Source organism: Pararge aegeria, chromosome 11 (genome assembly GCF_905163445.1).
Source record: "Pararge aegeria chromosome 11, ilParAegt1.1, whole genome shotgun sequence".
Classification (NCBI taxonomy): domain Eukaryota; kingdom Metazoa; phylum Arthropoda; class Insecta; order Lepidoptera; family Nymphalidae; genus Pararge; species Pararge aegeria.
The window spans coordinates 13,091,255-13,118,980 of NC_053190.1; the positions used below are offsets into that span (position 1 = coordinate 13,091,255).

Here is a 27,726-nt window from a genome sequence, read left to right on the forward strand (position 1 = left end):
TTAAAAGCACAAGTAGGTTAAAGATGGAAAAAAAACAAAAACATTAGATTATACATTTTATTTCAGAACTTAGGTATCGGCAACTGTGATTCAATTAATGGGTGGGTTATGGGTACTAGGTATATTAAAATTAAAAATACCTAAAGGTTTAATATTTTACATAAAAATATAAGTAACGTTGAATCTAACAAATTTAGCTGTATAAAAAGGTATTTCAAATAGTTTACTAACATCATAGGTTATATTTTAGTCTTTGGCACCTTTATGAAACCTAGCGGATAAAATACAGAATACATACTAATAGGCAGGCGCCTGCCCTTTATTTATTAAAAAATAAATAAATTATATATTAATAAACATCAAAATACCTATTTACTTGTATCATATACATAATCCTATTTATAAATAAAATAATATTTTTTTCTTATCTCTACCTACTCACATATCTACGTTAACGCAATGTTCACGTAGTTTTTATTTATCTTGTAGGTACCTGCCTACTTTGCTAAAACAACTTTTCAAAATACTTAGATACTATAAGCGAAGATATAAATTAAATGATAGTATCTACCTGGGTCTATTGATTAACCTCTTTGAGTTTTATATAATAAATGTATACATTTTTGGTTTCCTAGATCACAGCATTTTGTTATACACCAAAAATAGGTAGCTACTTTTTTTTTTTATAACAGCGAAAATATTCGTAGGTAGTTATAGTAAAATTCAAATGTCAAAATTAATTTATATCAAGTAGGCCCAGTTTATAAGCACTTTTGAAACGTCAAGTCAGTCTGTTTGTAGCGACTCTACCACCGGTTCGTAAGGCACCAAGAGCCGGCAAGAAACTCAGCAGATTGCTCTTTTTTTAGTGCATAAGTTAATCCATTGTATTTAACGTCTTATATTCACATCGATGTATTTAATAGGTAGGTTTTATGAGATATATTAATACATAAACGTATAATAACTTAAAAATAAAAAAGGAGATTTTCCTAATAATTTCTCACTTTTTAAGAAGGTACACTTAAGTAGGTAGGTACCTATGTATATCAATTATATTTGGAGTCGAATATTTACTTTAGAGAGTAACAGTTCATGAAATCAACTTATATTTAACACTTAATTATACAATACAAAACTATAAATAAACTGTGTCGTTATATTCACAGATCTATAAAAAAATAATAAATTACAAAATATATATTATGCCCTAAGTGCCCTTATAAACCTCGTCATACTACAAATTGCTATAACGCTTCTTGTTTCTAGCGCCCTGGTACTTTACTTGCCGAGAATGATCTTGCGTGAAGCACCAAAGCTTTGTCCAGATTGTGAAGCCAGTTTGTTTGTACCGGCTTGTAAGCCGATAACGGCCTCTCCGGCCCGAAGGACGTCTTCGCTGAACTCACGGCGGTTTTCTTCAGCAGGCTTAGGGCCAAGGAAGGGACCGCGCCATTCTGGGTGCTTGTATGACTGAAAAAAAAATTATAACTGTAGACATTTACAATTATTTATCACAAGATTATAGATAAAACGGCTGATCTGCCTTTTTTCAGCTGCTTCCTTAAACAATTAATTATTTTGTATATATATAAATATATATTATTTAAACTTTTTGCTGCACCAACCCGTTCCTTCGTTTTTTTTTCCTTACGTCAAAGATGGTCTGGAAGAGATCGCTTTAGTGATAAGACCGCCTTCGCACGCTCTATTTTATTTTATTTTTTAAGTTTTTTCTGTATTTGTGTTTAATTTATATAAAATGTGTGTGTGCAATAAAGACTTAAAACGAACAAACAAGTAATTGATTACCAGTGACGAACCTGTATATCCATACAAAACTTTCGATGGCAAATAATCGGTTCTTGCACCTACCAAGACGATTGTTTGGCAACTTAGCACAACAGTTTCAAAATAAGACGGAGGTGCTTTTCTCAAATCTTCCGTGTGTCATATTATCAATAAATATTACAGCAATATCAACTTAAATAAATGAAACGATATCAAACCATTGATCAAATTTATTAGGCCACGATATCTCTTTTCGGCTGTTTTGCGTGGTAATTGAATGTGATGTTATGATAATATATTCTGCGTCGTTGGTTATAAACCGAATGACCTTCTCTCTTGAGAGAGATAAGGCTATTAGGGATATAATTTCAAAATTTAAGATGTATAGTTGAATTACCGTCCTGCCGAGGGCAAAGATCGTTTGCGTCACCAGTGCGATGTTCTTTTGATCCCAGAGGTCAGTAGATTGAAAGAGGTCCGTGTCCGGAACCCCGTATTTGATACAGGCCTTTTGGAATCTGTAAAACAAACAAACATTATGGTTAAGTATTTAAACAATACGAAAAAGTGAAAAGAAAAAACTATAGACGGTTTTAAAATTATATACAGTCATATGTTCTAAAAATAAGCATTATATAATGGCTTCATAAATTTTCAATTGAGCTTAGATGTGGACATATTTCGCATAGGGTCGAGAGGTTATTTAGTGACTAACCGATGGAAGTCTCACTTATTAACATCGGTTTTTTGAAATATGTATTTCTAAATTCCAGGGGCTACTTGTTACTCCTTTAATATTTTCTAAAAAGGAGGAAGGTTACTCCTTTAATATTTTCTAAAAAGGAGGAGGAGGAAGGTCTAGCAATGCTGTGCTCCCCGGTGCGTGATCACCTTTTCAGTAGGTACTTAGGGACCCCTGTGTCCATCTTATAATAGTAGTTTATATCAAGGTTTGAAATAAAATGTAGACTCTGTAAAATACAGCATTTGTGAGGGCAATAACAAGCTTGTACTCACTGGCTAATGTTGTCCATGAACTTGTAGTCGCCACCTGAGATGTTCACTTTAGAGATGATTCCTGGCTGAAGCCTGTTCATGAGTTTGCAGAGAATGATTCCATTACGAAGGGCGTGTTCATATGGAACATCTGCGGGGAACTTCTCTCCGATCACCGCTTCAATCCATCTTTGGGCTTCTTGCTCCTTTTCAGGCTCACGTTTGTTGGCACACTGTAACGATAGAATAAAACAATGATAATTTAAACGGGCCAGAAATTTAAACTGCAGATGTGTTAATTTTTATATAGTAATAAATCTATAAGACGACTAGCTTTTATCCACGACTTCGCTCGGGCGGTAATTAAAAAATCTTTGCTAGGAGTGGAAAACCCCACCCTTGAATATTCACAGAACAGTCCACAATTCATTGAAGTTTTTGTGAATATGCAAAACAATATCTACAGAAATAAGTAGTCTATTTTACTCATCGCCTTTTCAATATCTCTATGCAAAAAATCAAGTCGATTGGTTGTTTTATTACGACATGAATAAAGGAAACTTTATTGTGTAAAACTGTGAATGTTTCCGTAAACCACCTTTGGGAGTATTATGTTTTTCCAGGACCAAAAGTTGCTTATTTTACTCTCCATCCTTTGAATGCAAAAAAAGAGTCGATTGGTTGCTTTATTACGGATCGAAAGTAGGACAAACAAACAAACGAACAAACACAAATTTGGAATCATAACATTGATATACAGTTAGGATTGATAGACTCCGACTCGGACTCAGTTATTCAAAGCTGATTGAATCCCATTCTTTAAAAAAAACATCACTTGTAGTTTGACCCGTTCTATCCCGCATCTGCATTTCATAGTCTTTTTTCTTTAGACGGGTTAACGGGATCTGAGAGGTACGTATTCATTAATGTTAAAAATTTTTTGTCATGATTTTTTTCACACAAAATAAGGGGTTTCCCGCCACGTGCCGAATTTAAATAATGTTCTTTCTTCACCATGATTTGGACGGCTGCCATTGCAAGATATATTAATAAATTGTTGTTATCATTTATTATAGTTTCAAAATGGACGGTCATCTATTAATAAGTACTTATTTAATATTATGTATTAATAACCCTTCACCATAATATACCTTTGCGGCATTGATAATAAGTCATGGGAGAGACGTCATCTTCTTTGATGGCAGTGTTCGCAATCATACGAACGGATTTGTTTACAAAACTAATATATCATAAATATTATTATTGCTTAAAGGTAGCTTTTAATTAGAAGGAAAAATGAAAATTGGGCTAAAGATATAACAGAATGGTATCCTAGAGACGGTAAGAGAAGAAAGGGAAGACCATTCCGAAGGTGGGAAGTCAACTTAAGAGCGACAGCAGGACCTCTGTGGACAAGGAAAACCCATGATCGCGAAGCATGGAAGAATCTGGGGGAGGCCTATGCTAAAGCAAGACAATCATGCGTAACCGGTGTCTCGATAAGTAAATAATCAGTAAGATAAGATTGTTGAAAAGGCTATAAATAAATAAATATAGGTAACTAAAGTCATTAGGTATATTGTTTTATTATGAGCATCGAGCCCAAATCTCGTAAGGTGTAAAGTGATTAAACCTATTTTCATCCAGGGGTAGCAAAGCGCAAGAAAAGGCTAAGCAATTTGTGTTCTAAGTGGGGCATATTTTGAGACAGTTTTCCAACTCGAAGTTGAGATCTCACCAAGACAACAATCATCAGTGATAAAGGAACGACCGGAGAGAGAGAGAGAAATAAAAGCAGCACCATACAATGGTGCTTTATACCATCCAGGAACTCATTGAAATATACACATAAAATATTATACATTTCATTTCACCCGTTTATGTCGAATTGACTGACAAACAATTATATTAGGGTGATACATAGTAGCTTTCTTAACCAAATCTAGCACTGCTCCGTGCGCTTGAAAATTGATACAAAGATATCACTTCAAGAATCAATACATAGACATTAGAAAATTTAAACTGTTTTAAAAATTCAACTAGTTTCGAAATTGCTTACATTATACAGTTCTACAAAGTCTGTTCTGACATCATTCCCACTACTGCACTCAAAATAAAATCTAATATTAGTAACGGCTGGATTAATGATTGAGTGTACAAACAAATATTTCACACTTGTATTAATGTTAATCTCCACTCTATTTATACAATCGCGAACGTAGACAGAGTTTAAACTAGCTTATAATAAAACTTTTTATGTTTTTCTTAATTTTGTTTTCCCAAGAAACTTTTAAACTACGAAATGTTCGAGATTATCTTCATAATTTGTTTATCGTTGCTCAAAAAACGGTTAGCCTATTTCAAAGCAAATGGGTTTAATCATGTTTCAATTTTGAATCGAAACAGCCATTTAATTCTTGCGGAATGATTCTTGAAGCGTATTCGCAGATTCTATCAAATTAAGCGAAGTAATATCCAGATTACTTATACGCGGAAAAGGTGATTCTAATTCTAAAATCAATGTTTATTATTTTAAATATAAGAAATGTGTTTCAAAAAAGCTGAAAAATAACACTCTGTCTACGATAGTTAAAGAGATAGGTAGCTATACATATTACTATAGGTAACCTAGATAATTATGTATATCATCTTCCTAGTAGACTCAGTCTTAATATACTGTATCCTTAGCACAAGATTCGCTCGCTCGCAATCGAAGAGTTGTTTTCTTATATAGTACTTTGTATCGTCAAAGTAAAATGGATAGATGTAATGTTACTCGTTTTAGAGTCGCAAACGTTCAAACGTTCTGTCACAAGGTGCAGCTAAAGAATTGTAGGCAAATTTGTGCTTTAATACAAAGTTAATAAGATCGATTTGAATCTGATGTTCAAGTATATCCGTACTCAAAAACGACTCCTCGATTGCGAGTGAGCAAATTTTGTCCTAAGGCTACTGTCGTGAGCGTCTTTTAGTGGCTTGACTATCTGTCTCTTCTCCTCCCTAATGCCTTTCTGATGCATTAATGTTGTGGTGCATGATCCCACCCCTAATTTGGTCCACTCATCTCATTGGTGACCTTCTGGGTGTTCTGGTCCTCTAGTATTACAAGCCGTACAATGGACACGTCGTAACGTCTAGACGCGTGCCCAAAAAGCATTGCATATTTTTGCTTGACGCTGCTTTATGCTAAGCTCCTGGAGAATGGATTTATTGGTCCGGAATGTGTTCCAAGTCACTCCCAACATTCTTTTCCAGCAACAAATTTTGAGACTGACAATTTTTTTCTCATTCTCTCTCTCTCGCAGATTCTTAGATCTTAGTAGCGTCCGTATGTTTCGAATGCGTATAATATGTAACAGTAAAAAAGAAAACGGTTCGGCATAAAAGATTTACGCGTTTCCGTTGTTCGGGCGTAAAGAAAATAAAGTGTCGTCCACGAATAGATCTAATAACCGGAAATTACATCATGGCCGTCGCGATGATAATTTTAATTCACAGTGATAGATTTTATATTGGTTGGTTTGATTTAATATTTTGAGTTAGCTGTTGTCATAAATCACTGTATTCGAAAAAAATAGGAACTTTTTAATAGTTCCTTATATTTTCAAATGTACTTTAAGATATAAGTATGCGCAGTAAATAATAATTTCTTATTAATTGATTGATAAAATACTTCAATAGCCAACAGAACAAAATTTTCTAAATACTCAACACACTTTGTTAAATACAGAATAAAGATTGGAAGATGGATAACATTATTATAAGTATCGTTGTTTATTCCACTTTAAGTTAGCCAATCACTGCAATCTCACCTGCTGGTAAGTGATGATGTGGTCTTAACGGGGTAACCTTTTAGGAGTATGTATGTTGTATTAAACCAATCCCTTCGTCACACATCGTAGCGGTACGCTAAATCGGTCACTGAAAATTACCGGCCCTTTCGAGCGGCTCTTCTCAGTGGAATCTGCCTTAACCGGTGGTAGAGTCACAACAAACAGACTGACTTGACGTTTCAAAAGTGCTTATAAACTAGGCCTGCTTGAAATAAATGAAATTTGAATTTGAATCCCAAAATTATAAATTCCCAAAGTTATCCTGCAATCGAATCCGGGACCACACATTCAAAGCCACAGCGCTGCGCCAAGGAGGTCGTCAAAATTAATTGAACTGCCTTTCAATTATATATAAAATATGAGTTAAAATAACTTTCAATTGTTTATCGTTCTATCATGAGCTGAAAGGCACTGGTGTAACGACTATAATTACGTATGCGTTTGGTTGATGAAAACATGCAGTGACGTCACACGCCCCCGTGGACGCTGAACTGCTTTGGGCGGGCGGATCCCAAGCCAGTCCACTTGTTGACACGGACCAGGATAGTTCACTTGTGTCTAAAGTTCAAATTATCCACCAACAACAAAAATGCCTGTAAGAGCATAATTATTGCGTTCTTAAACTTTAACTGTATCTCATCTTAAACTAAAAAAGTACCTACATAAAAAGTTATTTTAAGTGTTGCTAAGTGCACTATGAAAGTTATCTCATCTCATGGAAGTATTTTTGTGTTAAATTAACTCTGACATTCAGATCGATGAAAGTCACATTGAAAGGACTTCGCATTTATGTTTGAAAATATTTGAAAAACGAATTTATCACTTACTATTTGTGCGTTGTTCGGCATTATAATATTTTGATATTGAGTAATGTATGGGTAAAACTAAATCTATATTTAGTGAAACACATCTCCATCCATCTTTCTTAATGGCACGTTCGTGATCGAGCGCACAGCTGCATCCCATTATGAGTTGCGTTAGCTGGTCCTTTAATCTCAAACGCTTTCCAGACGCAACGTTGCGGTAACAACCGTAGGTTTGCGTTTACGTTATTTTAGGAGATGATTCTGGAATTCGACCGCTCCACCATCAAACGACTTGGCACTGGAGCAGATATTTTATGGCCGTTGTTCAAAAACTTGCTCTTATTTACGTCTCTGACATAAACATATGTTTTCAGGCCAGGAACAAGGAACAGGAGGAAGAGGTCCTAGTCTGGATCGCCGCAGTCCTTGGAGAGCCGTTGCCAAAGGGCGCATACGAAGACATTCTTAAAGATGGCGTTATTCTATGCAAGCTGGTCAACAAACTTGCTCCTGGATCGGTAAAGAAGATCCAAGAAAAGGGCACCAACTTCCAACTCATGGAAAACATTCAAAGGTAATTGTTGATTTTACAAAACAAAACATACGGGCTATTAATATAATTCACGTTGTTTATGCTCAGCTTAAAATGCCAAAAGAAATATAAAAACTTTCCGACATTAAATAACTATTTATAACGCTTATAAACCGTAAATTTCAGGTTCCAAGCGGCCATTAAAAAGTACGGAGTACCCGAGGAGGAAATTTTCCAGACTGCCGATCTGTTTGAAAGGCGTAACATTCCTCAAGTCACACTTTGCTTGTACTCTTTGGGAAGAATTGTAAGACATTTTTAATCAATGAATTATCGCCTCTTTATACTAAGGTTAATTTTATTTTTCTATACAACTATTTTAATTTTACAGACTCAAAAACATCCCGAGTTTACTGGCCCGCAATTAGGACCAAAGATGGCTGACAAAAATGAAAGAACATTCACAGAGGAACAGCTTAGGGCACACAATGCTGAACTTAACCTTCAAATGGGCTTTAATAAGGGCGCGTCACAATCTGGACACGGTGGCTTCGGAAACACCCGTCACATGTAATTTCTAATTACAATATAAATATCATGTCAACACCATGCCAACAAATGGATGTTAAAGATCGGCATTGATTAACGAATATCTCAGTATTCTTATGTTTTAGCTAATCTCTCTATTTTTGTATGAGCTATTTATTATTTTTTTATCTCTTTTTAAAAAAGATAAACATTTATAACTTGTATAAGTTATAACTGTATCTATTTGAGATAGAGATAAAATGTAATTTTGTTTTACTTGACGAATGTTAGTTCTTGTTTTATATTAATTTATTTTTTAATTAATTTGCTCTCGCACGTGGTATAAATCATTTTCTTTTTATTGTGAAGGAATTAAAAATTATATTTAGCTAAGACATTTTTACCTGACTAATATAATTTTGTACATATTTTGTATTTAATAAAAAACTTTTTAATACTAAGTTTTTCATTCATTTCAATTACATACTACTTTTAGTATTTTCATGGAAAAAATCATTCTCTTTACATACTTTGTCAACAATGTTCTTGGTTTTTAAATTTTAGTATTCCTAATAAATTTAACCTCAAGGTAGCTTTTGATATAAGAGAATAATTTAAAGAACACCATTGATTTAAATTGAAACTACCGAGGACGCACTAAACTTTTGTTTGGATTTTGTAAGATTAACTAATAAGTATACATTCATTACCTCTATGATTCATATTTAAACTATACAATTTTAGTGCAGTCGTAACTAAGATTAATAAATGTAAAACATAAACCACAAGGCTATTAAAAATGAATTATACCTTGGCATATTTCAGATGAAATGCCAGACAGTGCCAAACATATAAAGTGTGTAACGTATAAAAACATTGGGTACCTACTACATAATCATATGTAGTGCATGCAATTAATGTAATTAATAAAGTCAAACATAATTGCTAGCGACGTGCGGTTACCGGGCCAGTAGCATATTATAGAGTCAGACTCGTAGTTCAATGCTGGTATCATTATTTTCCTAGGCACGCCAGATTTTCAAGATTTGTGTTCAGAATTGAGATAGTTGGATGCAAGTGCTTCATATCTTATGTTCCCCTAGTCTGATAAGGTTTGAGAAAGCGTGACGTCATGCTTGTTTATTGGATATTACCTACTGAATACACCATGTCCATGTCATCCTAGTACATAGGGCCATAGAGTAATATCAAAATAAGCTATTTTACCACTGACAAGATGTAAAACCTCATAGACCGATAATATATTGTTGGAGAAAAATCCAATAATTTAAAGTCAATGAACCCTCTCTTCTTCATCTTTATAAATAGTTGAAAGAATATTTAGATTTATGTTCAATATTATTTTTCGGTCAGTAATATAAATTCAAATGTAACAATATATTTTTGGCACGTGAAAGCGAAAAGCGTTCATTTCGTTAGTTTACTTCAATGATTCATAAATTTATCTTTATAATAGACCTTTAAAGCCTGAAGCATACAGTAGTGTTTTTTAAAACAAATTCTTAAAAGATTATTATTATCTACTTCTTCTTTTACAAAATTTGTTGAAAGACAAACGGTTGCGAGCGAAAGTAAAATGCAGTTGACAAACTTAAGATGTGTCAACATTGTGTAGTTTTGAAACATACGTATATTTAAAGATGTCAAGTTAATGTACCCACTACGAATCTCACGTGGAATTACGTAAGTGGATAGAAGCATTTAGAAGTAAGAAATACCCACAGATTTCCACGTAAAAGGTCGAATAACCTTTCAACTCTTGACTAAGAGTCCTTTTTAGCATGCAACACAGTGAATACAGATTAGGGTTCTGAACATCATAATAGAAAGAACATATATATATATATATATATATATATATATATCTTGCAGTTTTTGGTCCATCGATCAATTTTTCATCGGTCAGCTTATTCTTGTGTCAAGGTAATACACATCACAATATAAGTATTCGCACGCAAGTTAATTTATTTTGGTACAGGTAAAGAAAATTAATAATTCGTTCCCCGTGATTAATCTTTATCAGAAATGGGATGTCTGAGTTGAAAAGTTCTCAATGACAACGGTTTCTTGTTAATATGACGGAATAATTAAATGCCAACTATAAGACTATAACTAAGCAGTAGCCAGTTACCTAACGTCTTTTAAAAATTAATAAAACTACCAACTTACTCTCTTTGACGTTAGTTATGCTGCTACAAGAAAATAATTAAAGATACATAATCATTTGAAGTACCTACGGATCGGTTTTCTTTTATTTAAAGCAGAATAAGCATTAAGGCGGATCAATAACATCGATCACTCGAACAGAAATAAAACGTAGGTAAGTGTGACATCTGCTAAATTAATTGCGACAGTGATGGGATGCTGTAGATTTTTAAAATGTATACGATAAACTATATGTTCATCTTTAATTAAATCAGCGTTACTATGTAGGAAGCTAGATTACTGTTAGATATATAACATGATCTGTCTGACAATATACCTTGAGTAACGTTAATGATACACCAGAAGTTATACAACAAATCGGAGTAATGACCATTTTAACATTGCATTAAAAGCTGAGGGATAGCATTGATATAGGAGAAAGTCTTTATTATAACTTTCATCATTATCATCACATTAAACCATTACCGGCCCACTGCAGAGCACGAGTCTCTCCCACAATGGGAAGGGGTTAAGGCCGTAGTCCACCACGCTGGCCCTGTGCTGATTGTTGAACTCCAAGCACTCTTGAGAACATTATGTAGAACTCTCACGAGTCACGACCGATGTATTTCTTCACCGTTAAAGCAAGTGATATTTTAATTACTTAAACCGTACCATCCCTATCCTTATCCCTATCCCTACTTCCCTATCCCTACTGCCCTATCCCTACTTCCCTATCCCTACTAATATTATAAATGTGAATGTAAGTTTGTTTGTTACGCTTTCACGCTAAAACTACTTAACCGATCATCATGAAACTTTGTAAACATATTCTTGGAAGTGTTAGAAGTAATATTTGGGAGAGGGGAAGAAAGTGCTTGACGATTTTACACCATAACTCAGACAAATTATAACCGATTGAAATAATTATTTTTGTACTATAGAGGTTATAATATGTGTTTCATTTTGCCCAAACTCTGTGAAGATCTGATGAATGTGGTTGGAGATAGAGGACAGAACTCCTCATTTACGGCTTAGCGATACTGAATACTTTAATTTTTTTTAGAACTACAACTAAATTGAATGCCACATAAACAAAAAAATTAAACACAGACGAAGTTGCAGGCAACAGCTAGTAATATATATATAATAATAATCATAACTTACAAAAGTTAGAGGTGCGTGCTAGGATTCGAACTCGGCCCCCCGAAAGTGAAGTCGACATCCTACCCAATGCGGTATCACCGCCTAGCGGTATTACAACTTTACTGACTTGAAAAGGAGGTACTATGCCGATAGGTCATTGGAGTATTCATATTTAAAAATTCTATTAATCCACAACTTTTTCCTGGCATCAATATCTTTATAGGAATTACCGAACAAAATAAGCGGCGACGAAGAAAAACAAAAACTAAACACAAAATATCTTCATTATATCTAAATTATTTTTATAATTTCAACTCTTTTGCACAAATCTTTACTTTGTCTTTGGTACAACTTGTCGGAAACAAATTACATTTTTAAATTAGGTTAAATTACAATATTTTAGTAAAATCTGCTTTACACAGTTGGCTAGCACGTAATAGCTTTGTTTATGTGCAGCCATAACCTGCTTTCGTGTGATAAAACGACCTTAAATAAATAATCAGTAGGTATGTCTTTAACTTTATGTCTATTGTATTCTAGATTCTATAATATATTTCAGATTATGTGTTTCTCTCAACACCCCTGTACACCGCATGCGATTTTTTTTTTATTGCTGTCTGATTTACTTTTCAAATCGTTGTGTGCCCATAAGCACAATATATCCAACATCCGTTATGTTGTGACGCCATCGAAACATATACGCGATAATTAGTCAGGCAGTCAGGCGTTTAGCCGATCATTAGCCGAAATGTGAGCACTTGTAGGGTGTGGTATTAGATATATCATATGTTTACTAACACGGAGCCTATCAATAAACTTATGCGGATTATTAATTTATGGGAAACATTATTGTGATGTTTTAATCGTCGAACTTTGTGCTGCACTCCAGCAAAAAGTGTTTCTGTAATAAACAGAAAACTTGAAATAGCCGAATGTTTATAATGGAGGAATTTAATCTCTTACGATGTATGTTGATTTGTTTGTACATCTGGGATGTCTTTAAAAATAACAGTTACCAGAGTTACCTAAACGCAAAGAGATTCATTCAAGGCCGTATCAGTGTTGTTTTTGACCCAGAAACCACGAATGTATGATATCATACCATCCGTCATATATTACGCGTGATGAAGGTTCTATATGCTGTACAAGTGACAATCATTATTTTAAGTTAAGTTTAAGAAGGTAGGATGAGTTCTTTCTAAGTATAATCCCTATGATCTGAGGTATTTAAGTTGTTTTATTGAGACCAAGTCAGACCATAGAGCCTTGAGAGAAGCACCGTTTAGATAGATAATTTAGCTATATAATTCCTACAGAAGATCATGTTGCGAATGTATTTACCACCGGTCATTTATGTGCTTAATAAAAGAATATTCCTGCTTAGAACACATAATATTAGAGATTGAGAATTTTGACCAACCTTCTGCTCTGGTTCGGATTCTACTCATGTAATAATAAGAACCGAGAATTGACGGTTCCTCGACGACAAGCGCTCCAAAGCAAAGGAAATTTCCAAACATAAAAAAAATCTTTACTGATTCTATTTTACTTTTTAATAATGTTTTGGTTTTTTGCCTTCTAGGATCAAACTCAGATACTAGTACCAAGACCCTCTTTGTAGGTGACCGAAAATCCTTCCTTTGTATAACGGTTGTTATCAGTGTTCGTTGGCATTTGTCTCTTTGCAGTACTTGAGCATTTGAGAAGTGCCTCCGGACTTTTTGAAACCATAAAAGTGTAGTGACCATATTATGTCAAACGCTTGCAACCCTTTTTAACTTCCTTCTTTAAAACCAAAATAACCAATCATAACATATTTCGGAGATCAAATTTGAATTCGGATTGGAACATCACTTATCCTTAGTGGCATTATCTATACTTATACTTATAATAAAACTGTAACTGGAAGATTTCTGTACATTTAATATATTTTAAAAAATTTGACCGGGCGATGCTTTATAATAGATACTGAGTCCAAAACAGATTTTTATTTAATTTTTGTCTGTCTGTCTGTCTGCCTGTCTGTCTGTCTGTACGGGCATCACGTGAAAACTACTGAACGGATTGAAATAAAATTTAGTACAGTGGTAGCTGATATCCCGGGTCAACATATAAGATACTTTTTATCCCGATAAACAATAAGTTTCGTCCGGGGAATGGGATGTTTTTTTTAATCAATTTTACTTCATATCTCCGTAAAATTCTTTTTTTATTAGACAGTGTATACTACCAAGCATGTATTGTCTAATTTTAATGAAGATCTGATGAATATTGTTGGAGATTAAGGACATAATTCTTCACAGATAACAGCAAGTCGCAAGGCATATGGGACAACGATTGAATGCATGCGTACCATCCTACTAATATTATAAATGCGAAAGTTTGTGAGGATAGACGCATGTATGGTTGGATATATATATGTATGGATATTTGTTGCTCTTTAACGCCACAACGACTGAACCGATTTGGCTGAAATCTGGCAGAGATACCTACAATATAGTCTGGAATAGCTCATAGGCTTCTTTTTATCCCGGAAAAGTAAACAGCTTCTATAGGATAGCATCACTATTTTTTCCGCGTTTGTCTTTCAAAATCGGTGTAACGGAGTTTTAGATGGACGTGGTTTTTTGTATAGGCATAGTTGAAATATTATAAAGCTTTTAAATTTTGTTTGGTTTAACGCGCTTATCTCAGAAAATGCTGTTTCGTTTTTTTTTTCGATTTGTGGTAACAATTATGGCTATATAACATCACGCTTCTATCATTAATGAGAAATGTTGCAAAAACTGCATAAAATATCCTTTTTAAGAGATTCTGATCCGTGCGATTCGTGAACGGTAAACGTTACGCCAAACGACGGAAGTATGTAGTAAGTATATCGGATTTGTCGGAATTGTTGTTTCTTAAAAGTTCTATAAAAATTAGTCCGTGACAACATACGACTATTTTTTGAAGTCGACTCATTCGCGGACGAAGTCGCGCGGGTCCGCTAGTTTCCAACATAATCCATATTAATTAGTGGGCGGGAAATTCTTACAGCAATTAGTCGTTCGTACTCATAATACTGCTAATGATTTACAAGGTTTGAGTGAAATTGGTCATCGCAAATTATATAAGGTAGCGTGGGTAACTTGGCACGGTTAAGGTGATGACCGATTAGAATAGAGCCAAGATTTTTTTTCAATTTTATGACGTACCTATATCATTAATCATAATGAATCATTATGACGTCCTAACGCTAAACTGCCATAACAGCGTGCAGAATGCTATGCTATTACGGTTTGGACAACAGAATTGCACTTTATTGCATCTAATATTAGGGTACCTACAATGTAATGGTGACCGGGACAAGTATGGCTCATTCTCTAACCCCTTTAGCTAAAAATAGGTTTTAGGTTTTCAGGTTCAGCATCAAACTTAAAACTAGGTTATTCCTAGATATGCCATTTTAATTTTAATTTCGATTTACGAGCCTTATAGGTATTAAGTTAAAATTTAGTATATTATTTTCTTCCTATTTTTTTAAATTCTTATAGGACACAAAAATGTTTTCAAACTATAACTACCGCTCATCTGCCAACGGAATATAAGAAACATCCTTCTTAACATTCGTCACCAATCATAAATCAAAGGAAAAATCCGAAAATACAATTTCCGTTACTAATGATGACGGTTTAACAGATATTTCATGGTCAGTTACAATTATTATGTAAGATAAGGTTAATTGCACTTAATTCAAGGAAGCTTCATTTACAGATTCAAAATAAAAAACAATATATAATTCATTATATAATTCATTTATTTCGAGTATACCTAGGCCTATTTTATAAGCACTTTTGAAACGACAAATCTGTTTGTTTACAGTGCCCAATCTGCCAAAATTACTAAAGAAGATTCTACCGAGTAGAAGCCGGCAAGAAACTCAGCAGTTGCTCCTTTCAAATATCAACATTTTACAATTATTTTAACGTAACGTACGTAACATAACGTTCGTAACATTACGATACACAAAGTAAAACCTCAGTGAACAGCTAGTTAATCATAAAAATCTATAGAAAGTTGCTTTTTCCTTATTTCCAAAGATTTTTTAATTAAACTATTACTCCCTATTAATATTGTATATGTGTATTGTACCTATATTTTATATGTATTTAATATTTTATATGTATTTGGTGATTTCGCTCAAACTTGAGATTTGGCTAAGTACAGTGTACATTACTAGTTTTCTTTACGTCTTATCTCTTTTTGTCGTACACCTGATTTAAGGCTTGTAATTTTTTTACCTTTTTATATTTCAATTTACTTTACATCAATGTAAGTAAATATTCAAAATCACATAATCTTAAAGAGTGAAAACATATAAATACATAACATATCCCTACCTCTAAATTTGGCTGTGAACGTCCTGTGGTTGAGATTAAATATTGACGATCAAAGTTACTAAGTATGGAACATGAAAAGAATTTAAAGACAACGAGTTGTATTTAATCCTACGACCTTTCAAATTCAGGTTTAGTTTAGAACAATGTGTGTATTTCACAATCAAATTCTAATAAATCCCTTATCCTGTACCCCTACTTGTTGTGTAAGACAAGACTGCATTCACTGGCTCAAGGCCGATTCAAAGTTTCCAAAGAGCCATTCTCCATAAACCCCCACTAATACATTAATTGCATAATCAAAGGTAAAGTTTACAATTTTCATTAGCTAACAAAAAACATGAATAAACCCACTTGTAAAAACTGTTTGTTGATTTATTAAATATAGATCAATTCATAAAGTCTCTGTTATGTTCTTACAATTGCTGGTCTGATTTCCGTGATAAACCTTTTTTTGGTACAAATATATTATTAATACATTTAAAATGGGATGGGAGGATTGTTTTTTTATTGAGAGAGAGAGAATTAAGAACATACAGAACCCTCATTCAGCCATTATTGCACGCAGTGTATTGTGTCCAAAAACAGAGAAAACGCACCGCGCACGTCCTATTTCACGCCCGCGGGACGTTGCTAGAACAATCTTTTCCCATTTTCCCTATTTTGCGGTAAACGTTTATAACGTTAGAGGTAAAATAATTACGATCCACTGCTAAATAAAATGAAGTGACTAACCAAATGTTCGATAAACACTACTAAAGTGGAGTGGTTTTTGATGCTTCAGTATTAGTTGTTTACACGGTTTCTGTGTGTTGTTAAATCTGTGGGTAAATGCTGAGGCAGGCAGCTTAATTTTTGCAAAAGGCTTGTAACTTTCCAATTTTCATAGCTAAGGGAGTTTTTTGCCTCAATGCTCTTCAATAGGTCTACAAAACTTGAGCTGTCACCTATTGAGGCAGAACTTAGTGTCTTACTGTGAAAGAAGAAAATGAAGTAATAATTTTAAAGAGAAGCGTAAGTACTCCTCACAATCTTCAGTCAACATAGATAAGCCGATAGGAGGCCTCCATTTACCGGACAGACTTTAAGCTAAAACAAATGGTAAATGGAGAAACAATGGTCAGACACCCAGCAAAGCCCAGCGCCCAGCGGTGGGGGGGTCATGAAAAAAGGATGGAAACAATATAGGGGCCAGAGTGATGACAAAATTATCAATGGAAACTACAGACAAAAAATCATCAAAGAATGATCTAGAAAAAGGAGAAAGGGCTAGATAGAAATTTGGACAGTTAAAGTTGTGGAAGAAGGAATTGATAGAGAGAATGTAATGGGCAATACAAGTTGATATAGACTTTATTACCCACATGGTTGTTTTTGACATTCTACACGAACCCTTAGAAGTGTAAAAAAATAACTATTAAACTAAAAGTGCAATTATTAGTATTGCTTTGAACACCTATGTAACGGACAAAAAAGTTTACGCATTTTCGCGCATATTTAAAGAATATAAGTAAGAATCCGTAAAACGATTACCAAATAGGTACGAAATGGTTAAATGGTACGGAACGGCTGTAACACTTATTACCGCTTATTAGGTTTCTGTTACGAAGGCATCGCTTCCACGAACTAGAACTTGTTTTACAGGGACTGGAAGGCGATACATCTTGTTGTCTAGTTTCTAGTTGCTCAATGGATGTTAGGAAACCAATAACCTTTGAGGAAAGTACTCCGAAAGGAGATCAATTTCTCAAGAATGAAATTTTCACCAATCAATTTCTCAAGTAGAAAATACCTATTGTTAACTACATCACTAAAGCAAGTATTGAACAAATTTTATGAAGTTATTTTCCTTCAGAGGAAGTAAAATAACATTTTTTGGCGGCCGATTGGCGCAGTGGGCAGCGACACTGCTTTCTGGGTCTAAGGCCGTGGATTCGATTCCCACAACTGGAAAATATTTCTGTGATAAACATGAATGTTTTTGAGTGACTGGTTATTTATGTATTTTAAGTATATATTATATATAATATTCATAAAAAAATATTGATCAGTCATCTTAGTACCCATAACGCAAGCCATGCTTACTTTGGGGCTATACGGCGATGTGTGTATTGTTGTAGTATTTTATTTAATTATTCTATAAGATCAGCCTATACTTATTGAGAAATTAAAACGTTAGTCGTAGAAAGAATATCGTGGAAGCGAATGACATTTTTTCGAAAATAACATTATTTGAATAATAATTTTGTCTTTAACTAAAAAAAAAATATATAATCATTAGTAATACAAATATATAGCTAAGCTATGATACGAAGAGATGACGGGCAACTTACAAACTAGTGAAAAGATACAATTAAAAGATGTATACAACAGATACTATCTAAGTTAAGTAAGAAGTTTAAAATTGAACGATAAGATCTTAAGTAACGTTGAGTAATTAAGCATTACCTAACACAACATCAACACGTGAAACAAAACAATACCAAACAAATGATGGAAAAATTATATTACTAACGGTGTTAAGATGTTAAGCAAACGCCGTCTAACCCAGATAACTAAATCAAAGTTACATAAACATAAAAAGATGTCGCGGATTATGCAGCCTTAGTACTTATTGGTACACTACTAGGCGCAATAGAATTACGTAACCTACATAACGTGTGTGAAAAATATTTGACAGTTAACAAGGGATGTACAGACAAGCAAATCCAGTAATAGTAACTTAGAAGGACAAAGTTTATGTTGTATTTACATTGCTAACCATTGCGTGATACTCCCCTCCTCGGCGTACAGTGGTAGAGAAACCGGCATTTGGTGCCTTAGTCTCAAACTATCACCTCGAGCAGCCCGCTCGGGGCACAATATAGAAAAAAAGTAAAACATAATAACAAAATCATGCATTTCGTATTGTTTATAGTGCCCGTAGTGCTCCAGTATGCGACTGCGGAATATTATAAAACTAGGCGTGAGTATTTTTGGAAGCACTTTTATTATGCGTGTTCTGTTTAAAACCGTCCTACTTCTGATGGAAAACATACCTCAGTACTTACGCTCATTTTATTTGATTTATAAGCAGCTGTAGTCATATCAAAATGATGGTATGATTATATCTATACCCGATAAATATCTGAAATGGCATGCGCCGCAGAATTTCAAACGCTTTGTGATACTTAGTAAAAACCACCCGTTTTTTATAAATCTGGTACTCAACTGTTTCGGTAAATTACATTTCAGTTATTTCTAGTGATAAATCAAAAAGTTGAGGACAAAATAAATGTGCGGAATACACCGACTATTAAAATTTATGAGACTCACAATAGTTTAAAAAAAATCAATATTTTTTTCAGCAAGTTTCATAAGGACCTGCTACAAAAGTGATCCAGATTTTGATGATTGTTCAAAAGACGCAGTTCAACAACTATTCAATGCTTTAGGGCCAGGTATTTATTTACTTAACTTTTGCTTAGAGTTTCTATTAACAATTAAATAGATAGATAGTGCTATTTCCCACGTCTAATCTGCTTCATATTATTTAATTTGTATTATCGCGTGACTGTAAGTAGCTTGATTTTCATTTTGAAATAGGTAGCATTCGTTTGCTAAATAAGTTTACCTGTTTTTTTTTCTGTAAGACCAAACATACTACATTCAACTACTTTATGAGTTATGTTTCAAAAAAATCTAATAAATTCTGCTTAAGTTACATCGAGAGTTATTTCAATAATCAATTTAACTTATTTATTCTGTGAATGCTAAGAGCAGAAATGAATTGTCAAATTCGTGTCGAAACTCGCCGTATGTGAAATTTGTTAACAATTAAAGTCCTCATCTTCCAATTCCGATAGGCTGCCATTATTATGATATCGGCTAAACTCCATTGTTTCAGAGAACTTTTATTATGTACTTTTTCTAATTTTTAAATAACGAGTATTTGAATAAGATAGGTCTACTCTTTTTTTTTTTAATACTTTATAAGCCGTAATGCACTTGCGCATCATTTCTAACGTTAGTATTACGAGTAAGTAGGTAACATGCGGTTACAACTGCGTAAGTCACCATTGCAGTTTGCTTTGTTGCACAATGCCAGTGCAGCTTACACACCTACTCTCTGCGCTGGACTCCTAGTGTGTTCCACCTCAGCGCCGTTACTTTTTACCTTATTCAGCAAAATTTTTCTCTTTTCCTTGTTAAAAAGGAATCGTGAAGTCACAAAGTTGTTGTTAACATTTTATTTGATTTAGCTTAGTCAACATTATACTATTTATACTTCTCATGAATATTTTATATACAATATAATTAAAAAAAACTTAAATCCTGAAAACAACAACAACTGACGGAATATAAGAATTACTCGAATCATTTCTGTAGAAATAAAACTACCTCTCATTCTTATTATAAGGGTAACCTGGTTGGTTAGCCGTAGAAGCAAGTAAAACAGAATCAATTAAGTCTATGTAACAGATATTTGTGTATGTAGAAAAGAACGATAATAACCAGTGGGTTCATATGCCATTAAGGTGGTCACATAGCCTCAATTACGAAATGTGTATAGTGGGACATGACTTGCGGAAAGCGAAAGTGCTATTTCTTCATCTTAAATATCATACGGCTCTGTGACAAAATATTATTTTGGGATTATCGAATTAATGCATACTATTTTTCAGGTCTGCCGGAAATCGATTTGCCGTCACTAGATCCATTAAATATCCCGAAAATAAGGATATTGCAAGGAGAGGGACCAGTAAACGTTAACGCTGCACTTGATAATGTTGTCGTAACAGGTTTTGGAAAAACTGAAGTGTTGCTAAGCCAGTTAGTTTGTTTACTTATATTTCTTCTTGCAATAATGTATATTTTAAAATATGTTTTTCACTATATATAAAATTTGTTTTAGGGTCGACGGCAGAACGTATGATTTTTATACAAAAGTACGAGTCCCTAAAATAAGAATAGAAGGCACATATGACTTGAAGGGGAAAATCTTATTAATACCATTAGTTGGAAATGGTCTATGTTGGTTTGAGCCCAGTATGTTTTTTGTGTTCTCTCAATCTTTTAATTTTATTTCAGATATTATATTGCTTCTCTTCTGGTATGATATTTCTGCATACGTTTTAGTAGCTTGTGTTTTGTTAAATCTCACGAGTATCTATATTACATTTGTAAGTTTCTCGGACACCCCGATGCCAATATTATTATAAGTCTTTATTAGTTAAAGCTCAATAGTTTTTGGATTTCATTACAAGCTACTAATTATAATTGTTTGCAATAGGTATCTAGATATTCCTCTATATTGATCTATTATTTTCATAACAGGTATTCATGTATATAGGTGTAGGTAACTCCTTTTTTTCTTTAATATAATCCTTTTTTTTCGATGGAACCCAAAGTTGATCAAAACTTTGTTTTTATGTCGTAAGTATTTATTTTAAATATTTCTTACAGGTAACATGACAATCGATATTGTCAGCGGAGTTAAACTATACGAAAAATCTGGTCTTCCATTCTTTAATGTAACGCAATGCCACGTGAAATACAATATAGGAGGCTTAAAATTACACATGAGTAATTTATTTGATGGCATTTCATCTCTCGGTAAGTCTATGGAAATGTACGGTCAAGGCTAACCAAGCTATTTACGGTAGGTAGCTATTACCTATTGCGAGTATTGCGACATACCTATGCTGGAAATTATAATACTTATTCAAATCATCATAAAATATATTTATACTTTATTTATTGTTAAAATAAAACAACTACAAAAATGTCTACAGCTTATCGCCCGTTCTAGAGCGTTTCTAATGTACAGCGACATCTGTTTCATAACGAAACTACTGCGTATTATTTTAGAACTCAAAATAGTTACGCTATCTAACGAAGGATGGCGCTACTGTTGACGATAGCCGATGATCTCCGCTAAGCTTATGGTAGCCTGGTAGATTCGTGTCACAAATTGCAACGTTGAAACGTCGTGAGACGCAGCTGTTTGTGCTGGACCTTGAAATAATTTGTTGCCAATTATTCAGAGGCGTTTGTTTCGTTTTAGCAAAACAAAATATTTAAGGAATCTCTTATATACCATTTTTATATAGTTAGTTTACCTTGTGTTTACTACTATAACTTAATTACCCATTATTTTAAGCTAGTAGGTAAAAAATACATTTATATATTATATTATATTAAGGGGTTAAACAGAGCTTTTCAATTTATTAGCATTTATAGTGATATTTATTTAACATAAAACAATACATAAAACGATAAAAGGTTTTTTCCTATCCGCTATAAGATATGCTTATACCTTAAATATAATACCTTCTATTTAGCCCTTGACTGCAATCTCACCTGGTGGTAAGTGATGATGCAGTCTAAGATGGTAGCGGGCTAACCTGTTAGGGAGTATGGTTATACGATAATAATCGGTTTATAAGCGACATCGCACCGGAAAACTAAATAGCTTAGCGGCACGCACGTCTTTGTCGGACTTTAAACGAATTAATGAATATTGTGTTTCTTTTATGAGAATGATCTCTTAAAGGTTTTTTTTTTGTGTTTTTGCAGAAGAAAGTACCAACGCGTATTTAAATGCAAATTGGCGTCCAGTATCAGAATCTTTGAGACCAATTTTGTCAAAGACTATAGAAGATATTTTACTTGGATTTATGCAACAGATATTCCACAACCTGCCAGCAAACTTCATGATAGGAGATTTAAAAAGCCATCTATTAAATAAGAAAAATGAGAAGAAAGTAAACGATTAAATAATATTTCAATAAGCTTAATATATTTTGCATTAAGGAAAATTTAGACTGTTTATATTATATTACAATTATTATAACACCGAATGCAACACACAATGTGAATATAATATAATATCCCTATAGTTTTTTTATCTCCAGATATTAGATTTTTTTATATAAATATTTGCCTAAAATATTAATCTTACTTTGAAGTCACTGTTATCTGAATTGGAGTAAACTTTTAATCTGTTAACTGATATGATATACTTACTATGGAGGGTAGAGGTAAGGAGAGTCATCTGGGTATATAAAAAAGTGTCGTCAAAATGTATTAAATTAGGATGGCGCCACATTTGCATCAGGGTAACTCTTAAAAGAAGCGCCAAATATAAATATTGTTAGAGTAGGCTTGAAAAATAAACAAGGAAGTATGGAGATACAAGGAAGTAAGGTTATATTTACCACAATATTTTGTACAACGTAAGTTGTTGAAATTCTCAATAATTAACTACTTAAGTCGATAATGACATTAAATTTTTTAACTCGGCATACTTCATAATTCATCTACGATTGCTACATTCATACCATACCCTGTGCATCCACCAGCGCCATTGTGGAGGATTTTTGAACTGTTATTTAGCGCAACAACTAGACACTTTTTCAACTTTTCTCCCATATAAGATGACTCTCCTTACCTCTACCCTCCATAATACTTACGTGTTATTACTGTTATCTAGTAAATTAACAATTAATTTTTATTTACTGCTTTAATTTGTGAGTGATATTATAGATACCAACTTTATTAATTAGATTTAAGATAGATATATTTATTGTAAATAATAAGATATTTTCTAATCGGTTCCGTCTTTTCTTTCTATTGATTACGATTGATGTTTTGACTCTAGGACCAAGCAAAGCTTCGGGAGTTTCATGAGTAATTTTTAATTAGCATAATTACGAAGTTGACTAATTTAAAATTCACAAAATAATCTAAGCGGAAAATGTAATCAAAACATTTTTGAAGATTAATTTACTCTCTAGTAGATATTTAATTTTCTGTGAGTTAAGAAATTACATGCCTGGCCTCATTTTCTCGAGTGGGTAGAGTTGTAAACGTACTTTCAAAGAATCTCGTCAATACTCTGTAAAAAACGAAAGGCAATTTCCGCATACTAGATTGGTTTGAATATTCTTGTATGTATCCTGTTTTACCTAATGTATGGCATTTTAAGCTTTTAAGGTAAATCAAGAATTCTGAAATATGAATCTGAACGAACATCAAACAATTCTTTAATCTACTTTGTACGTCTAATTTAAGTTTTAAAAAGGACGAAAAAGTGGGCATACATAAATATTCAAAGCCTTGATTGCGCTATTCAGTTAGAGAAAATAGAAAACTTAGAACTTACTTTAATTGATTTAATAAGAACTGTTTTTTTCTGTTCATTAATCCCCTTTTATTATTTGCTAAATTAAAGTAACTGAATGAGTGAAATAATCTTTGATGTAGTAATAATTTGTCGCAATTTCGTCCATGTTTGTTTCTGTTTTTAAGAAATCCTACAGTAACCATTTGTTTTTCGAAGATAAAATTGATCCTTTGCATATCTCAAGGTTGATGCTACACTAGTAAACAAGCAAACAATCAAAGTGACATACTTTTGTTTTTATAATAATACTATGAATTTATATATATAACTAGCTGTTGCCCGCGACTTCGTCTGCGTTTGATTTTGTTTTTAAAGTATTCAGTATCGCTAAGTCTTAAATGATATATATAGTAGTATTTATATATACATATATATATATATATATATATATATATAAATACATATATATATATCATTATATATATACACACATAACATGTGACTGTCAATTAATTATAGCCAAATAATTTGCAATAAAATAAAATTGCGACTATAATTAAAGATCTAAGTTATCCTATCTCTTAAGTTGGACCAGACTACTCACAGTGTGCCAATTTAATTTAAAATCGGTTAAGCAGTTTAGGAGTCCATCGCGGACAAACATCGTGACAGGAGATTTCTATATATTAAGATGACTTGAATTTATACATATAAGACCATAGAAATAGACCAAAAAACATAGACCTACCAACGCATATACCTATCTACTAGGTTCTTTGAATGTTTAGAGTGCGACCTGGGGGAAACCGACGGTGAAAATAGTTTTACAGTTTTCACGGATTCTTGTTATTTTCAGGTATCTCCAAGGTTACGCTGATTAGTCATCTTGTTTAGTTCACGAACGGAATCGCTTGACGCACTGGCACACCTTTACATTCTAAAATTGAATTTGGTTTTAGAATCCCTATTTATTCGATTTTAAGGTTTATTCAATACATGGATGGAATAAATAATGGCGATATTTTTATTGCCAGTTTTATGGTACAAATTTATTCCTGAGCCAGCTAATTAGTGAACCAGTCTAATTTAACAAGTTGACTAAATTCTCTTTTGAGTAACGTAACTCTTTCAAATCTAAAAAGAGATGTCCTATTGTGACAATATTCAATGGCAGATTTAGATTACGGTGACGTTAGTTTACATAAAAACTTCACTCTACTGTTGTTGTAACTCATACTTGAATCTATAGTGATTTGTTAATAAGGTCTAATGACTTAAGTGATATTTTAATCTGACCACTTTTTAATTTGACATTGTAAAAGCTTGAATACCCTAAGGTCAAATATCGTCCCTCTGCTTTTATTAGTAATAATTTATGGACAAAGCAGATGACCAATCTGATGGTAAGTGGAAAACCATCGCCAGCATATAAAGATCGCAACACTTCACAGGGCATGCAAGGAGCACGTCCTACAACATGTCGCCCTGTATCTATCCATTTGAGGCGTAGGTCGTAAGCCTCATGTGTGAGCGGCAATCGCGCCAGACGGGAACACAGCATTGTAACAATGCTGCTTAGCGGGACAAATAAGCAAGACGATAGTACTTCTCCGGACGAGCTGTCACATAAGCTACTACTACGGAAATTTGACTGTACATGTGATCGTATCTATATCACGGATCTGTAGCTCGTAAACAGAATAATAATAATTACGTATCTTAAAGGCAAAGCTATGTGAAACGTCATTCCAAGTTTCACTTTTGTATTAAATTAGAAATTAAATATTTATTCATACAAAATACAAAACCACTCACTCATATAAAAGGGAGCAAATATATCTTTAATTTTTTTAAAGGACAAAAGACCGCCAAAGATCTTGAAAGGTGTTGATGAAAGGACTAAGTATCAACCAAATAAAGAATGATTTAGTTTACGTTATGTTTCCTACCCCGATCCACAAGTTTAAACTTCAGTACGCAATTCCTGTGTAAATTACATTTAGAAAATGGTATCTACAAAATAATTTAAATAAGCAAGTAGGTTATCGTTTGGCAAAATATTAAATCTGAAATTGACAACGTTTTATATACCTATTTTGAAATATCATAACGCGCACGTTTCAGTTATCTTTTGTTATAAATACACCAATAACCTTTATAAAAAGTTTAGTGTAACATTTGGACTTATAGTCGCTAAAGCCTTAAAAAACAAACTTATAAATGATATCTTTTTATAATAGATAAATAAGACCGATTCAAAATCAAATCTTTTGAATCAATATGGATATGGCAAAAAGTAACTATTGACTCATCATATTATCATTAAATGATATTGTTAAACCATCTCGTATTAAAACTGATTTATTTATTTGTTTCATTTTGATAAATCTAAACCAATCCTATACAAATGGGAATTCTTTATCTATTGGCTGCATGTTAACAAAATTTGTCTCCCAAAAAATTAAGCGTAATATTATTTACCTGCCAGATTGGACGTCCGGGCATATTGATTACTAAGGATCTTCGGAAACACTACACAATGGCACTAATCACTCACGCGAGTTTATCACGCCTGTCACTAGATGGCTCTCTCTCAAAAGTTGAGAACTAAATAAGCGCTACTGACTCATTTTACGTGTTTTATACGGCGCAAAGCGCTCTAACGGTGTAAATAACAGCGAGAACGGACACTACGCAGAAACCAGCAAGCGATGGACAAAAATATCTCAACGTAGCCAGAAACAATTGCTGGATATAATTTACTAGGAAAAGAAGTATTAGACCAAAAACGGCACTTTGAAATACATAAATGTACATTAGTTGCGGAGACTTGAAATATTTGCCAGGAAAGGTTATTTTCTTTATAAATAACTACAGGATTGTTAAACTATGTTTCTTTATGAGTTCTATTATAATTTCTGTTTTTCTGTCTCTTTGCGTTTGTGACAGTTGTACCAAATAGTTGAGTACCAAAAACTTGAATTTTGGAGGACTTGTTAATGTTTTAAAAGCATTTAAAAACATCCTGTTCAAATAAACGAGGTTTCTAAAAAACATTCGTAAGACATAAAGTGAAATCGGTTTTAGTATTCTTAGATAGGTTGAGATACACTACTGCTCTGGTCTGACCTGTGAAACGTAAATCTGCTCTTTAGCCCTTTCAGGTACCCTTTTAATATCTAATCCTTTTTACGTACCCTTGTTCATTTCTTTTACTATCGCCATTATTCTGTAAAGTGCCTTAAGAAGTTTCGCTACAAAAAGTTGAAAAAAGATTTTGCTTCGAGATTGAAGTTTAGAAGTTTCTTTTCGTGAGCTTTATTTTTAACTGAATGCCAGATTCTGTATAAAACTGGAACGAGGTTGAAACCTTTTCGTGCTAATTGATTTTATTTCTTATGCAGAACGCGCTTATTCGATAGTGTGCCCACAATCCCTGTTT

At 33.3% G+C, this 27,726-nt stretch overlaps 3 protein-coding genes across 4 annotated transcripts; 2 read left to right on the top strand and 1 right to left on the bottom strand.

Annotated features, from left to right (window-relative positions):
* Positions 1-43: 43 nt before the first annotated feature.
* Positions 44-26,904, bottom strand: LOC120627678 (muscle-specific protein 20-like). The gene is made up of 4 exons (XM_039895703.1): positions 26,766-26,904; positions 2,809-3,020; positions 2,189-2,309; positions 44-1,473 (listed from the first exon to the last, which is right to left on the bottom strand). The coding sequence occupies exons 1-4, from the start codon at positions 26,787-26,789 to the stop codon at positions 1,282-1,284; spliced, it is 549 nt and encodes a 182-aa protein (XP_039751637.1). The 5' UTR covers positions 26,790-26,904; the 3' UTR covers positions 44-1,281.
* LOC120627679 (myophilin) lies at positions 7,132-8,773 on the top strand. The gene is made up of 4 exons (XM_039895704.1): positions 7,132-7,215; positions 7,801-8,000; positions 8,145-8,265; positions 8,350-8,773. Exons 1-4 carry the CDS (start codon positions 7,210-7,212, stop codon positions 8,530-8,532), a joined length of 510 nt encoding a protein of 169 aa, XP_039751638.1. The 5' UTR covers positions 7,132-7,209; the 3' UTR covers positions 8,533-8,773.
* LOC120627676 lies at positions 19,016-22,955 on the top strand. 2 transcript variants are annotated; one of them, XM_039895701.1, is made up of 6 exons: positions 19,016-19,142; positions 19,525-19,617; positions 20,842-20,989; positions 21,072-21,205; positions 21,623-21,772; positions 22,736-22,955. In XM_039895701.1, the coding sequence occupies exons 1-6, from the start codon at positions 19,073-19,075 to the stop codon at positions 22,933-22,935; spliced, it is 795 nt and encodes a 264-aa protein (XP_039751635.1). In that variant the 5' UTR covers positions 19,016-19,072; the 3' UTR covers positions 22,936-22,955. The 2 variants fall into 2 exon arrangements, with proteins under 2 accessions (XP_039751635.1, XP_039751636.1); XM_039895702.1 differs by having other exon boundaries at positions 21,072-21,190.
* Positions 26,905-27,726: the final 822 nt, after the last annotated feature.

Coding starts and splice junctions, on each gene's coding strand:
- LOC120627676 (XM_039895701.1), top strand. CDS start 19,073: ATGCATTTCGTATTGTTTATAGTGCCCGTAGTGCTCCAGTATGCGACT. Junction 20,990..21,071: donor ACTGAAGTGTTGCTAAGCCA/GTTAGTTTGTTT, acceptor AATTTGTTTTAG/GGTCGACGGCAGAACGTATG. Junction 21,773..22,735: donor TGATGGCATTTCATCTCTCG/GTAAGTCTATGG, acceptor GTGTTTTTGCAG/AAGAAAGTACCAACGCGTAT.
- LOC120627679 (XM_039895704.1), top strand. Junction 8,001..8,144: donor CTCATGGAAAACATTCAAAG/GTAATTGTTGAT, acceptor CGTAAATTTCAG/GTTCCAAGCGGCCATTAAAA. Junction 8,266..8,349: donor TGTACTCTTTGGGAAGAATT/GTAAGACATTTT, acceptor TTAATTTTACAG/ACTCAAAAACATCCCGAGTT.
- LOC120627678 (XM_039895703.1), bottom strand. CDS start 26,789: ATGCCCGGACGTCCAATCTGGCAG. Junction 3,021..26,765: donor CCGGACGTCCAATCTGGCAG/GTAAATAATATT, acceptor CTATCGTTACAG/TGTGCCAACAAACGTGAGCC. Junction 1,474..2,188: donor TCTTTGCCCTCGGCAGGACG/GTAATTCAACTA, acceptor TTTTTTTTTCAG/TCATACAAGCACCCAGAATG.